Source organism: Pelodiscus sinensis, chromosome 1, assembly GCF_052426305.1.
Source record: "Pelodiscus sinensis isolate ZL-2025 chromosome 1, ASM5242630v1, whole genome shotgun sequence".
NCBI lineage: Eukaryota > Metazoa > Chordata > Testudines > Trionychidae > Pelodiscus > Pelodiscus sinensis.
In genome coordinates, this window is record NC_143052.1 from 173,612,017 (window position 1) to 173,628,941 (window position 16,925).

Sequence of the window (16,925 nt, forward strand, 5' to 3'; positions counted from 1 at the left end):
GAATGGGTAGCAGGCTTGAAACTAGTAAGAGAAAGTTGTTGTTGTTGTTGACAAAGCAAATAGTTAACCTGTGGAACTCCTTGCTGCAGGAGGCTGTGAAGGCTAGAACTAGAACAGAGTTGAAAGGGAAGTGAGATAAAGTGATGGAGGTTGGGTCCATGGAGTCCTATTAGCCAGAGGGTAGGAGTGGTATCCCTGCCCAAAGTTTGTGGAAGGCTGGAGAGGGATGGCACGAGACAAATGGCTTGGTCATTGTCTTCGGTCCATCCCCTCCAGGGTCCCTAGGGTTGGCCGCTGTTGGCAGACAGGCTACTGGGCTAGATGGACCTTTGGTCTGACCCAGTACGGCCATTGTAAGCTCAGGGCTCAGTGTCGGGGGTCTCAGTGGACCCCCTTGATTTTCATGCACACCTGGTCCTGGGTGGCCAGGCTGGCAGCTCTCCTGCCCTAGACGGCCACTTTCCTGTGCCTAGTGCGGAGATCGTGGACGAGGTCCACGATGTCCGCACTAGCCCAGGAAGGTGCCCGCCTCTTGCGGTCCAGGGCAAGCTCCCGGGAGCCGCCAGCCTGGTCCCGGCAAGAGGGGGTGGGCTGGGGGGCATCGGGTGGGTGGCTCTGTGCCGTGCCAGGTGCAGGGTCTGCTAGCTGGGTGCTGGCAGGCTTGCACCTGGCACGGGCACCGTAGCCAGCCCGTGCCCCTTTAAGGGGTCCGGGGCCGGGAGGGGGGCATAGAGTTTCCCTGGTGTTGGCCAGAGTGGCCACCAGGGAAACTGGGGAGGGCTAGCCTCCCACTAGTTCGAACTAAAGGGCTACACAGCCCTTAGTTCGAACTAGCTAGTTCGAACTAGGCGTTAGTCCTCGTAGAGGTTTACCTAGTTCGAACTAAGCGCTCCGCTAGTTCGATTCAAATTCGAACTAGCGGAGCGCTAGTGTAGCGCATAGGAAAGTTAGTTCGAACTAACGTCCGTTAGTTCGAACTAACTTTCTAGTGTAGACATACCCTCACTGAGCACAGCAAGAAAGCAGAGTGATGATCAAAATATCATGGCACACTCATGCCAGTAAGTATTTTGAACCAGTGCTGCCTAAAGTGCTGAAATAAAAACACAACTTAGTTACTTGGCATAGAATGCTTATCAACCGAACAGGAAAGACACTTGCATTTGAGAATTGTCTCCCTATTGTAGGCCTAAATGTTGGGGTATGGAGGCATGTGGCTTTTTTTAATATAGGGATATTTTTCTATGCAAATAATGGGATTCCTCTACAGTTTCTTTAATTTGTAATAGCTTTTTTTTTGTTAGCTAGTGCGTTGGTACAATATTCACACTCAGTCAACTCTGTTAGTACAAAGACTGATTTTTTAAAAAATATCTTTTTGGTTCCTTTGTAAATTTGCTATTGTAAAACTGAAAAGGTCCCAAGGGAACCAATTTGAGAGAAGATTTAAAAGATTAGGGCTTTTGTGATATCTTATGCCAAAGAGGACAACTTGTTGAAATCATATATATATAGTTGCCCAATGTCTGTGACTCTGTAATGCTGAAATGCTGGCTGTTCCCTCTGGGCGGCACTGTTGCCTGAGTCACGTCCTTCGCCTCCCACCGGGGTGCTTGGCTGACTTCTGCGCCGCTCAGCCAGGCTGCCGCGTGGGAGCAAGTGGCACAAGCAACCGTTTGGGCTCCGTGCTCCCCATGCAGAACGGGGAGCACAGAGCCCAAATGGCCGTTTGGGTTCCACAGTCACCCAAGTGAGAGGCAGGAGGGGGAGGAGAAGAGAAAGAGAGAGACAGAGAGAAAGGCAGAAGGCAGAGGAGAGCTTAGAGAGAGAGAGAGGAGGGAGGGAGGGCCGGGCAGACGGATGGACCGATGGATGGACGGCTTAGGAGAAAAGACAGACGTGAAGGAGAGACCTGAAAATCCCATCTTATGACGAGCTAATTGGCTAGTATATAAAATAATGGTCAATACAGAGATGGTCATTTGTGCACCTACAAAATGCTAGAGATGCTATAATTTATCATCTGTTAACTGTATTACCATATTGCCTAGTGTAGGTGTCTGGGTTGGGGTGGGATCTCCAGTGCCCTCCAAACACCCTTCCCAGTACACACGCATGCACCCACCTCTCCAGCACCCCTAACTGTATCCCCTTCCAGATTTCATTCCCTCTCTACTTTCCTCCACTAGTGTCCTCTGTCTGGGAACTTAGCATATAGTAGTCCAAGGTGAAAAACAAGAATCCAATACAAGACCAGAGGGACCAAGTTCCCCACTGCAACCCCTTCCCCAGATATGCCCAGCTTGCACACATGACACACCCAGACTGAACTACTTACCAAAAGCATAACAAAGAAATATAAACTGGGTTGTCTTAGGTTTTTATTTAACTTTCTGGCCGCTCTTGCTCAAAAACATGCCACCTGTCTACCCTGGCCACGCATTCTTGCGCAAGTAAACTGTAGACAGGCAACATGAATTTCTTGAGCAAGAAGCCCCTATGGTTAAAATGGCCATCAGAGCTTTCTTGCACAAGAGAGCGTCTACACTGCTATAATTGCTCTTGTGCACAAGCTCATCTCTTGCGCAAAAGCACATGCCAGTGTAGACACTCTCTTGTGGAAGAGCTCTTCGGCAAAAGAGTTCTTGCACAAGAAGCTACCAGTGTAGACGTAGCCCCGATGTCTGGAGGAATCTTTCTCTTTTGTTGCAGACATGCTTGCTGACTGGTATTTTGAAAATAATAAACTACCAAAATAATTTGAAACTGTTGTGATTATATCCTGTTGTATGGATAAATTAGGCAGAATTTTAAAATGTAGGAAGCCCTCACCATTTGTGAAAGATGCATTCCTGCATCCACTGTAAATTGCGAAATTCATAAATAATGGGAATAGTGGCTCTTGAACTCACCATGGGGAATTCACTGCAGGAGTCAGTAGCCTTGGTGAGTTCCCTGTGGCACCCTCCTCCCCCCAGTCTGGGACAGGAGATCCACGAATACACAGAACTGTGAATAGCAATTGCTCTAATCATGAGAGTCTCCTATACTATGCGGAAAATTCTTTTTTTGGGGGGGTGGGGATGGCACAAAGTTTCACCATGAGTGGATCCTATACCACAGAAGCAAATGACATAAATATCCAGGCAAAAATTAAGTGACTTGCTGGATCAAGTCAGAGTGCTCAGTACCTTGGCAAGATTGATCCTGTCAACAAACCATACCTAAGGAAAGCAGTCATGCAACTTTTGGGATTTAAATACGTGTTTAAGTTAAATGTGTGTTCTCAGTGTTTTCCTGAGCAGATACTTATTTTAAGCCCCATTCAGCAAGATTTTTAACTGTGTGCTTAAGTTCTTATATGCAGTTTACATGTTTGCTCGGCCAGCCAACAGCATTAAATAATCAATCATATATATAATATATATATAAAAAATGTCTATTGGGGGATTTCTCATGCCTTCCTTCAAATTACCTGCCTCTGTTGGTGCCTGAGGGATTTATGTTAGTTTGTATTTTACAATCAACTACTTGTTCCAAGATTCAAAAGTGCTTTAATAAAGAACTACAGTGAAATCAGTTAATTTGACTGGAATGTACTTGGCTAAGGCTATTTTAAAACTCTTCCAAATTGCCTGTGACTATAAACTGTCATCTTAGTCTACCTTCTTTCCACTTTTGCTGCAGATAACTCTTAAATGCTGCTGAGCTGGTGTAATGCAAGGAAGGAAACATCATGAAATGGAAACATTATCCTTTCTTTCTCACTGTAGCTGTACTCAGCCTATCCAGGTCTCATCAGTTACTGGGCCAGCTAATTCCAGGTAGGTACTTTCTTATTTTAATTTATTAATTTATTCTGAATAGCTATATGCATTATTGTTTTTCAGAATTTATTTTATGTTGATGTGAATGCTTATTTCCATGCATGTGTGTGTTTCTAAAGTTCAAGCTTTAGAGAGAATTCAATGATCTACAGCATAGACTTGCTCTTTTTGAATATGAAAGAAAATATACAAGCAGTGGCCTTAAGATATAGTTACTTGAAGGTTAAGGAGGGTTCCTTTGATTAACATTGCTGGGGCTGTTGGGAAAATAAAAGTGCAAGAGTGAACTTGAAGAGCCAAGAAAATACTAAATCTGTGGAAAACATCACTGAAGAAAGAAAATAGCAAAGCTGTAAATATGAAAAAGCTGAAATACAAATATATATTATGAGCTAATTGCCCAAATGCCCTGTGCTCGCATTCCATCTAGTTACTGTTGTTTTCAGTGAAGCTAGAAACACTTTCTTCTAATACTTGTGAAAGTCTCCTAAAGGCTACATCTATAATGTGAAGCTATTTCAAGACACTGGAAGTATCCTGAAATAGCTATTCCTCATCTTTAAAGCAGCCTATTATTTCAAAATATATTTGGCACAGTATTCCACAAAATATATTTGGCACAGTATTCCAGCGTGTTTGTAACCTCATTCCACAAGGGTTAAGGGATATTTCAGAATAGTGCTTTATTTCAAAATTTGGTGCTGTGTAGACAGCACCAAATTTTGAAATAAGGTATTTTGAAATTACCTGGAAATAAACTATGCAATTTGCACAGCACAAATTGCGTAGTTTATTTCAATGTAAAGGTGCAGTGTAGATGCACCCAAAGAGAATATATGAGTTGAGCGTCTTTAAGAATGGAGTTTATTTCTTTGTAACCCTGAAATGTTCATAACTTTAAACAAAACATTATGATTATCTTTCAAAAGTTTATAGCTGAACATTGACTTAATACAGCTTTGAAACTTTACTATGCAGAATAAAATATGTGGTTTTAATCATAATTTAAATGACACAAGCACAGACATTTTCATTCTCTTGTCAAATAGTTTTTTAAACTTTCCTTTTATTTTTAGTAGTTTATATTTAAACAGCATACAATACTCTGTGTGCTTTTGTTTGTGTGTGTGTGTGTGTGTGTGTGTGTGTGTATATCTCTGCTGATGCTTGATTGTGTACTTCTGGTTCCAAATGTGGTGAATGGCTAACTGGTCAGTTCATAACTCTGATGTTCACACCTCTGAGGTTCTACTATATTCTATTGCATGCTTACGAAAATACAGTTTATGCTGTAAATAATCTATGCAGTCATACTCTTTAATGTTCCATATAAGACTTGAATTTTGGATGGGACAATGTATAGGAAGCAAAATCTAGCGAATGAGATGCAGACCATCTACATTCTTAAAGTACAACAGTAAGAATAGCTTCTAAGTCATTTTGTCCTCAATATGCAACATTAAAAATGGAATTAAATAAATATATGGCACTGAACTTTACTATAGTAAGTGACACCAACAGAAGTTCAGAAAAGAAAGCAGTACTGTTACATTGTTTTAAATGTTATTTTATTGGTAAGTGTATAAATTACACTGATTCTGATAATGCTGTCCTAGATAAATAGGCAATAATACTATATTAGGTGTGCAATATTATGTTGCCTGCACAATGTACTTAGGATGAAATTAAAAGCTCTTTGACGTCAATGACACTGAAAATTGGGAACATCTCTCAAGAAATTCCTAACCTAATGAAAAACCTTTACAATTGTGCAAAAAAAAATTAAAATTTCTTTTTTACATTTTCATGCCAAACATGGTTATACAAGCAATAAACTCATTGTTAGATAATCTGTTTCTATATATTAATGACAAATAAATGAGTTTGAGAAACTACATTAGTTCCTCATAAGGTAATCAGAATTGTTTTGATGTATCATGACTATTTCTTACATTTTCAACTTAAGAGGGCAATGATTCAATACTGAGTTATTGCTCAGATTGTTGCAAGCAGATAATTATTGCTATAGCAACTGACTGAAATACAAGCCCCCTCAGTGGGAAAAAAAAGTCTGTTAAAAAAGAAAACACTCTTTAAAGGTTTCTTAACCTGTGGTATATGGTGAGGAAATGGGAACACAAGTAATTACTTTTGGTTAGTACATATTGCATAGTTTAGCAAGAAAATAAAGACTCCAGAAAAAGTATATTAGTTTAAAATTCTTGTCTTCAAATTTTTTACCTCAGACTTCAAACATCATTGCAGAGCAATTTACCCGTCAGACAGACGCAAACTGCCAGTTTAAAAGGAACACCCGCTGAGCCCAACTTATTTTCAGAATAACTATCTCCATCTATTAGCATTGGTTTCAATCTAGTCAGACTTTAGACTCTGTTTAAAAAGGCTGTTTGCATTGTATTGCTCTTTCCATCAAATTAGTTTTAGAATAAAATCACAGGTGGCATCTTGATTTTGTCTCTGCTTTGTAATTTTCATCACAGGCCTCAGACCTGAACCAGGAGATTACTTTACTTGGCCAGACATCATAGCGTGCTCAGCCTAGCTGGCAGCCGGCCAGAATTGCAATTATCTCAGAGGATCAAAAAAAAAAAAAAAAAAAAAAAAGCAAGATTTTTCTTCCAGCAGTATATTCCATTCATTTTGCTTTGTTTCAGGTCTTTTACTTAGATTTTTTTTTAATGATTCAATGAAAAAGATCATAGCAAAAGCACAAACCTCCTCCTCGTTTTGGAAGGGTAGGATAAAAGCAATAATTCATCTCTGGAACTCTGCTTTCTATTTCAACAATGTTAATAGAGCCATAGATAACTGTTCTTTTTTGAGGACTGTTAAAAAGCACATAAGAAAGGATAGCAATTAAAACTGTCATTACCCTGTAGATTGTAAAATCAAGTCAGTTATTCATTATATCAAAATAAAAATCCAACCACTTTTTCAGAATCACAGGAACAATTATCTTTAGATCGCTGCTAACCACGCTGTTTTAATTTTCTTATATTATATAGCACATTAAAAAAAAAAAAACCTGTTACAATTGAGTCCTTCAATTCTTTATCCTTTAGTATTTTATATCAGAAGATAGAAAATCGTTCCAGATGTTTGTTTGTTGTAACGGCATGTGGAAAAACTCTCAGAAATATTAGCCTCCAACTTAGAATGCTCTACTTTAATAAAATGCAGATGAATTTCAATAGAAATCTCACAACTTTGAAACATTTATTCCTGCTTTTTGTTGAATCTTTTCACATATTCCAGTTGTCTCACTCCTTTGCATATAGAGTCCACAGGGAAATACTGTCTCCTGCCTTTATTAAAATCACTGCTGAGCCTTTCATCCTGTGTCATTACATCTTACCTCTAATTCACATATAAAATACACTCTCTATTCCACTTTGTCTCCTGAGACATACAGTATCTCTACCATGCCACTTCTTCACTGAATATGGGTTTGAAAAAGGTGTGGTGTGTTTTCTTATCTGTTGTATTTGTTTAAAAATTGGGTAACTTTCCTTGTTTATTTATTAGTGCATTGATCTAGGAAAACTAAATATTGACTAAAGTAAATGCAAAGGAGAACAGAAACACATCTAAATCACATTATGAAATTCAAATCACTGAAATGTTTTTAAATTACCAGATATTACCTTAACAAGATAGCTACAATAAAACACTGAAATAATGTAAAAGAAAAAATTCCTATTGTAGATGGATACTAATAATTTAAGCCTAAATTCTCCCATCAGCTTTTGTCTAGAGGAGATCAAAAAGCTATAGATTAGGGCCTGATCTAAACCCCATTAAGTCAATGGAAACACTCCAGTTGACTTTACTGGAATTTGTATCCAGTCTTACCATGGGATGTGTGGAAAGAGAGAATGACTCTTCCTTGTCATTCTTCCTCATTTCTTCTGTAAGATATTTTCTGCTGTCTGGGGTTTAGGCTCTGTGGGGTTGCACAGACCACAGCTGTTTCCCATGACATTCTCTGACCTACCACCATCCAGCACACAGAGACTGTACTTTGTGGATTGGCATTCACTTCTAAATGGCTCCTATGATTGGTGGATTTTTGTAGTTAAATTCCCTGTAGCTTTATAAGGGGCAGAACAGAGATGAAATCCCCTTGCCTCCACTCCTTCCCCAGAAGAAACGGGAGGAAATAACCTGTTCTTGGCTGAGTAGTTTTGGTAGAAGTCTAAGAATAACTAAGAAAATAGAAACAATTTTAAAAAATTGTAATTCTGATTTTCCTCACCCTTAAGAAAGGTAGCTGTTGCTTTGGAAATGTGCTTGATAATAGGTAAACAGACAAACCAACTCATTATTTAGGCTGGGTGTTCGCTTTTGTTCTAGAGAAGCCAGGCAAAGCAACAGAATAAGACCTTGTGTCCCACTGGGATGAGTCTGAGCCACGTAGGTTCAAGAAACATTCCCATGTTCTTGACTGCAGTCACTGACAGTATCTGACTCTTAAATCAGATCTTTCATCAAACAGATGACCCCATTAAAGTAAGTAATGTCAATAACTACACAGTTCTTGAAATAATATTGAAATAATTAAAGTTAAGAGTGTATTTTTGGGAGACAGGTTGAAAATGAACTGGCGGTCACTCCTTGGCCTGAAGCCAAAGCTTTATCTCTGTTGTATCTGTGTACATTCCTTGTCCTGGGGACTTTCTTCACGGTGCAGCTAAAACATCTAAGTAAAGCTACTTTACCTGAGGCCTCTTTACATGCTTTTTTTTTTTTTAATTAATTCCTTGAGATGGAGCTTATACATTGAGCAAGCTAGGTGATGGATGGGAGAATCATTAGTATAAGCAAATGCACCACAGTGACAATTTGGATAGTAAACCTTAAGAGCAGAAAACCACTGGTGTCCATAATGGATGTGAATTTTTATTTTATTAACATAATATCTTATTTTGCCAAAATATAACTACATGGGACATCAAAGTCCAGCTCAGAAAATCCTCACTGTTTGTGAGCTCCTTGGCTTTCAGAAAGTTGACGGTTCATTCTCCTTTCATGAACAGGGACTAATTAGGCTTTCATAGGAGCCTTTCGCCTGATACTTTCCTGCTAGCTATTCCTTTTAAATGTGGAGAAAGAAGGAGCACCTGCAGAAGGGTCACCTTAAGATGCTCATACTGATAGCAAATTCTGAAGTTCCACCTGGAAAGTATTCAATTTTGTTGTTTTTGTTTTTCATGAATTTTACTCTTTTGAGTGAGGCACGTCTTCATGATCCAAAACTAAAGCATTTTCGCAAACATCTTCACAAAGTGTTTCAAAAGGTCATAGAAGTTCAATGCTATATTGGCTGGATCTTTAAAACACTGATCTGATTTTCTTCGAGCTTAGCTAGCTTTTTAAGGTTCTATGAGATCTGCAAAGTAAGTTTGACGTTTCTACCAGTCAGCATTTAATTGACAGAGAACTCCTGCCCCTACTGAAATAAATGTGAATTTTGCCTTCAATTTTGGTGTGGCCAGGATTTCATACCATATTAGAACAGAAGGGGGAATGTATGTGGCTTCACCACCACCACCCCAGGCTTAACTCGTTCAGAGTTGAATCATGAATTTTTATTTCAAATTTCTAAATATTGTTATTCTGGCTTTGTCCCAGGGAGGCAAATTTTATCTGAAAAAAAAAAATTGAGTAATTGAGGGCAGCAAGGTAGATGGGATAGATAAAGGAAACTGGAAATATTTTAATTGTAGAACTTTCTGTATGCATACAGATGAATGATGACTTTCATGAGAGGCCACACCTTTCTGTATTACAGGGCTTTCCCCCCTTATTTACAAAATAATCTGGTTATAACTGTCAGCATTTAAAAATGTTTAAAGATTTTGCATTTAGTTGAGCTACATTATTTATGCACCATGTTTAAATGATGAATTAATGTTTGATTCTGTCATAATGCAATGCAATCTGTGCCATCAAGTTAACATCATATGTCCCTCTGTGTCATTCCTATGATGCTGACTTTATGGTGAAGAGCAGAAGAGACAATGATTTCATACTACCAGAAAATAAAAGCTATGTAGCTATTAGCTTGTATATTATGATTAGTTAACATTCATCAATTCTAAGCGTTTGTATTGTAGATTTTTGTTGGATGAACTGTTTTTTTTTTATCCTTTTTTTTTTTTTTTGGTTCCTTGATCATTACTCAGTATTGCTCTCCTTTCCTAGTCAGCCCTATTGACATAAGTTGAAATACATCGCTTTCACTGCACCTTTGGAATAATATATTGAAAATGGAACTTTATCTGACACACGCCAGATCATTCTTTCAGAAGTAGTTTTGCTGCTCATCATACTTTTTTCTTTTTTGATTGACACCAACAGTTTTTCAAAGTTCGTTGATTGTTTCATGTTTCTTGGCTTTAAAAGGTGACCTTTGTTTATACTTTGCCTTTTTTGTGGAGATGACAAAGGTTGGGAAATCCTATCAGTGAAAATGTCATGCCTTGAAAGAGGACAAATATTAAAGAAAAAAAATCCCAGCACGTGCCTTGCCTTCTAGAGATTGTTACAGTGTACACTGAGGACTTAATAAATAAAAAGATTGCCAGCTGTACTCCCAATTTGGAGTTCTTTTATTAGCTTTGGTTTTCCAGCATGAGGCTTTATAATTGTCTGAATAGATGGTGACAAACCAGGAGGCACAGTCCCATTCAAGACACTTAATGAAGAAATCCGTATTTTTAATCTAGCTGTAGAGCACACAACTATTCTGCTTTGATGATCTGGCCTTTGTGATGAACTTGACTAGGAAACCACATGTGCTACACTACCTACCTAATTAAGTCATCAGAATGCATTGGAGCAAGCTGAGAGACTCACATATTCTAGTGTAAGTAATTTTAGTTCCTCTATTGCTTGGTTAATAGAAAGTGGCACTGTTCTAGATTATGACTGATAGAGGTTAGGTGGTACAGCTCCTATAATTGTGACTCCGGGTATAGTTCTTGAAAACACACTTTCCTTTTGTCTACAAGGAATGTGGCACTGTTTTTGCTTTGTCACTTTTCATGTCTTTACTTTTTGTAAGATCCTTTCCTAATATATCTTTCTTCAGATGCTTCTTTGCCAGATCTTATATGCCATTATCTTATATTCTTTGTTTTAAATGCACCGTGCAGAGGCTTAAGCTTTAATGATTCCTCAAAAGTGGCCTTGTACTTATCTGTGTATGTGTCTTCATTGGTATACATAAAAAACAAAGCCAACTCTTTTCCCACCCTCCAAACAGGCAGAACCAATGACAATGAATGTTCAAAATCAACCTGATTGCTATCCTATTAACACCCTTCTAAAATGATTAATCTTTGTTTTGTCCACTGTGGGCCATTTTCTGACATCTTTGCTCCTATGGTTTAGTCACTCATCTCCTCCATAGGCCCAGTCGGATCAGTTAAACTATTTGAAAGTATTTAATGTGAGTAGCAGAATCTGGCTCTAAATATTTAACAATATCCTGGTATAATCTTTAGATGTGTAAACTAAATTCTACTTCAGTTAGCTAGCTTGTTGGCATTGCAGACTTGATATGGAGGTAATTTTAGATTGATTTTTTTTCACCAAAAAATGAGTAATGAGATTTAAAATATCATTGCTTTTCTTGTTACATAGAGGTCATGCTTACTTTACTAAATGCCATGTGTGTGCACAATAAAACTTTTACAAATAATGTGGCACAATTTTGACATTTGACATTGTTCGTCTATTAAAACTAGCAAGAATAAGTATTTCTCTGCTTTTCCATATTTAAGTATTGTCTTGAGGTCTCTCTTTAGAGTTACAGATAAAAAGGCACAGATTTTTCTATAGAAACTAACATTTATTTGGAAGGATGAATATGTGGTGGTTGGAGACTCTTTTGAGGAGGGAAGAGGCACCAATCTGTTGCCCAGACATGACATCTTAGGAGGTATGCTGCCTGCCAGGGGTCCATATCTGAGACATCGCGGAGACATTGTTGAGGATTATCCAGCCCTCTGACTGCTACCCCATGCTACTCATCCATATGGGCACAAATGATGCTGCAAGGTGTGACCCTGAGGGCTCTGGGAGTATGGGTGAAGGAGTTTGGGGTGCATGTGGTGTTCTCTTCAGTCCTTCCTGTTCAAGGTAGGGGCCTAGGCATAGACAGGTACATCCTGGAGGTGAATGCCTGACTGCAAAGATGGTATCACCAGGAGGGCTTTGGCTTCCTTTACCGTGGCATGCTGTTCCAAGAAGGACTGCTAAGCAGGGAAGGGGTTCACCTTTCAAGGGATGAGAAGAAGGTATTTGGATGCAGACTGGCTAACCTAGCAAGGAGGGCTTTAAACTAGGTTGAACGTGGGCAGGTGACTAAAGCCCACAGGTAAGTGAACAACATGGGGACCTGGGAGATGAGTTGGAAATGGGAGAGGGCATGGTTAAATAGAGATAAAGGAGGGACAAGGCAGAACTCGGGGGGATGGGGAGTAGGAAATCAAATTACTTTCTTAGATGCCTATATACAAATGCAAGAAGTATGGGAAATAAGCAGGAAGAACTTGAAATGCTAGTAAATAAACACAACTATGACATAGTTGGTATCACAGAGACTTGGTGGGATAATATACACGATTGGAATATTGGTATGGAATGCTACAGCTTACTCAGGAATGACTGGCAAGAATAAAAGGGAGGAGGTATTGCCTTATATATTAACAGGACTTCAATTATTCAGACATATGTTGGGAAACTAACACAGCAGGGCACAATTTATCCAGTAAATTCTTGGACTGCATTGGAGATTATTTTTTTATTTCAAAAGGTTGAGAGATCTACTGGGGGGGGGGGGGGGAACTATTCTAGATTTGATTTTAACAAATAGGGAGGAATTGGTTGACAATTTCAAAGTGGAATTCAGTGTGGGTGAAAATGAACATGAAATCATACAATGCGTGATTTTAAGAAGTGGTAGGAGAGAGAACAATAAAATGGAGACAATGGATTTCAGGAAGGCAGATTTTATTAAACTCAGAGATCTGGTAGGTAAGGTCCTATGGGAACCAAGACTAAGAGGAAGAAAGTTGGCAGCTTTTCAAAGGGACTTTATTAAGGGCCCATAAGCAAACTATTCCACTGTATAGGAAAGATAAAAAGTATGGCAAGACACCACCATGGTTTACCCAGAAGAGCTTACATGATCTAAAAATAAAAAAGGAGCCCTATAAAAAGGGGCAATAAGTTCAAATTACAAAGGATGAATATAAGCAAACAATACAGATATGCAGAGGCAAGATTAGAAAGGTGAAGCCACAAAATGAGCTCAAACTGGATACACACAAAATGGAAACAAGAAGACTTTCTATAAATATATTAGAAGCAAAAGGAAGGCCAAGGACAGGATAGGCCTACTGCTCAGTGAGAAGGGAGAAACAGTAACACAGAACTTGGAAATGACAGAGGTGCTTCATAACTTCTTTGTTTTGGTATTCAACAAGAAGTTTGATGAAGGAATGCCTAACATAGGGTACGTCTAGACTACATGCCTCTGTTGCCACAGGCATGTAGATTAGGCTACCAGACATAGGAAAATGAAGCGGCGATTTAAATAATCGCCGCTTCATTTAAATGTACATGGCTGCCGCGCTGAGCCAACAAACAGCTGATCAGCTGTTTGTCGGCTCAGCGCGGCAGCCATGTAAATTTAAATCAAGCTGCGATTATTTAAATCACCCCTTCATTTTCCTATGTCTGGTAGCTTAATCTACATGCCTCTGGCGACAGAGGCATGTAGTCTAGACGTACCCATAGTGAATACTAGTTGGACTGAGATAGGTTTAGAAGATAAAATTTAAAAAGAACAAGTTAAAAATCATGTAGAAAAGTTAGATGTCAGCAAGAAACCAGGACCTGATGAAATGCATCCTAGAATACTCAAGGGGCTGATAGAGGAGGTATCTGAGCCTTTGAAAAATCATGGAAGTTGAGACACATTCCAGAAGACTGGAAAAGGGTAAATATAATGCACATCTATAAAAATGAAAATAAGAACAACCCAGGAAACTACAGACCAGTCACTTTAACTTATATACCAGGGAAGATAATGAATCAAATAATTAAGGAATTAGTCTGCAAAAATCTGGACAATAATAAGGTGATAAGTAACAGCCAGCATGGATTTGTAAAGAGCAAATCAGTGTCAAACCAATCTGATAACTTTCTTTGATAAGATAACAAATGTTGTGGATAAAGGAGAAGAGGTGGACATGGTATGCCTAGACTTCAGCAAAGCATTTGACATGGTCTTGCATTTCATTCTTATCAATAAACTAGAGAAATACAACCGAGATGGGTCTACAGTAAGGTGGGTGCATAACTGGCTGGATAGCCATTCTCAGAAAGTAGTTGTTAATGGCTGAGTCATGCTGGAAGGGCACAACAAGTGGGATTCTGCAGGGGTCTGTTTTGCGACTGGTTCTGTTCAATATCTTCATCAATAATTAGGTATTGGCATCGAGAGTACACGTATTAAGTTTGCAGATGATACCATGCTGGGGAGGGGTTGCAAGTGCTTTGGAGGATAAGGTCATAATTCAAAATGATCTACACAAACTGGAGAAATGGTCTTAGGCAAATAGGATGAAATTTAATAAGGACAAATGCAAAGTACTCCACTTAGGAAGGTACAATCCATTTCACACATACAGAATGGGAAGTGACTGTCTAGGAAGGAGTACTGCAAAAAGGGATCTAGGGGTCATACTGGACCACAAGCTAAAGATGAGTCAGCAGTGTGACACTTGCAAAAGAAGCAAACATAATTTTGCAAGGCATTAACAGGAGTGTGGTGAGCAAGCCATGAGAAGTCATTCTTCTGCTCTACTCTGTGCTGATTAGGCCTCATTTGGAGTATTGTGTCCAGTTCTGGGCACCACATTTCAAGAAAGATGTGGAGAAATTCGAGAAGGTCCAGAGAAGAACAACAAAAATGATTAAAGGTCTAGAAAACTTGATCTATGGGAGAAGACAGAAAGAATTGGACTTGTTTAATTTAGAAAAGAGAAGACAGAGGGGACATAATAGATGTTTTCAAGTATCTAAAAAGGTGTTACAAGTAGGAGGGAGAAAAATTGTTCTCCTTAGCCTCTGAGGATAGGACAAGAAGCAATGGGCTTAAATTGCATCAAGGGAGATCTAAGTTAGACATTAGGAAAAACTTCGTAAGTGTAAGGGTGGATAAATACTGGAATAAATTGCCTACGGAGGTTGTGGAATCTTCATCACTGGAGATATTCAAAAGCAGGTAACAGACATCTATGATTCTATATTAAGGCTAGAACATGATTTTTTGTGTGCTCAATGTTTAAAGAAATTCATTTCAGGAACACGAATGTACAAACTTAACTCCCCCCCCCCTCAAGGCGTGCCTTACATTTTCAGCTTGTCAAGAGGTTAGGATGGAGATATTTATATGCAAATGCACATGCCAGTTCATTATTGATGTTGTTAATTTGGGTATCTGAGTTTTTGTTTCTAGAATATTTAACAGGTTTCAAACATTTTTGTTTTGGTTTTTCACATACATATTTTATGTGGAATTAAAGAAAGTATGCAATATAATTTTGCATTTGAGTTTATTGTATTTATAGGTTCTCACTCTATCTCAAGTAAATTGCACAAAAGTAAGAAAGTTTTTAATTCAGTTAGATTTATTAATACGCTCTGTGTGTAGATTGTTTTTAGCTGCTGCACTAATTTTTCTCAAGCTTCATGGGGAACTTTGGTTTGAGTGAGTCCAAATGTCTAAGAGTTAAGTCTCTATGGAAAACCTTTGGAAATGATTGGAGCCACCAATAGATTTAGATTTAAAGAACCTTCTCAACTTTACTACTTAGTTGACACTACTGATATATGCTCTTAAACTGTGCCCAACGCTGGAGCACATATGTGTCATATCCGTAACATTGTTACAGGTGACCATGAAAATGATTCCTGCCAAAAGCACAGGAAAATGCTTTTAATTAGCCATTCACTACTATGTCTTCATATGTACAAGATTTATTAATTACATTTGGAATGCGGTTCTGTCTTTCTTTTCCCACTCTCTGCAAAGTAATCGTTTATTCTTATTAGGATTTTCTTCATCCATGAATTCTCTACAGAGACATTCTGAGTAATGTTAAACAATTCTTGATGTACTGCACTTTCATTATGAATGGTATAGTTTGTGTTTTTATTTATATATATATATATATATATATATATATTAGTCAAAACTGGTGATTTTGTTTATGTATAAGATGGAAGTATTATGGCTACTTAGAATCCTAAAATTTAGACTCCTAATTCCCTCCTCAAAAGGTACCTAAGCACATGCCTGACTTTAAGAAGGTGAATGGTTCTACTGAAATCACTGGGCCTGCTTACATGCTTAAAGTTAAGCATGCACATAAGTGCCTTGCTCAATTGTGAGCTAGTGAGTATCTGGTTTTTTTTTTTTTTTCAAAACTGCTAAGAGCCCATCAGCTGTTATTGACCTCTCAGGTATTTTTTTGTTGTCAATTTTTAGTTGCATCTTCTCAGACGAGTTCAGGGTGTTTTGAGCTAAGAATGCTCACTGATATATCTGGGTTTTGACCAATTAATAAACACAAAGTATTTGTGATATGCTTTGCTATAGTGATTGATTTTTCTTGGTGTAGCTTTCTGCACCAAGAATTGTCTATTTTTAAACTTCATAAGAACATCATTAGATATAATCTAATGCAACATTTAGTTTTCTCTGTTTGCTTTAATCAGATTTCTGGTTGCTAAAGAGGGAGAGGCTTTATGTACACTGTCTTTTACATCAGCATTTGGTTTGGGATTCAACTCATAAGCTAATCTATATATAGTCTGAGTCATATTTACCTCTGGCTGTGCATTTTAGATTCCAAGATGCTGATCATCTCACACAATTCTTCCTCCCTTCGGCAGACTTTTATGGATTTTCACTGTTATATTGTAAATGACATGCTTTCCATTTGAGTTATAGAATTGCATTTCAGCTTACTAGAACTGTACCACATTTTGATATTTTTT

General features: G+C 38.3%; 1 protein-coding gene across 6 annotated transcripts in view; it reads left to right on the forward strand.

The window, feature by feature from the left end:
- ROBO1 (roundabout guidance receptor 1) overlaps positions 1-16,925 on the forward strand; it is a 1,014,318-nt gene that overhangs the window by 140,368 nt on the left and 857,025 nt on the right. For all 6 annotated transcript variants that reach the window (XM_075909735.2, XM_089773438.1, XM_089773439.1 and 3 more), the window contains exon 2: positions 3,688-3,824. In XM_075909735.2, the coding sequence (XP_075765850.1) occupies positions 3,737-3,824 (88 nt within the window). In that variant the 5' untranslated portion in view covers positions 3,688-3,736. The remainder of the gene's footprint in view (positions 1-3,687; positions 3,825-16,925) is intronic.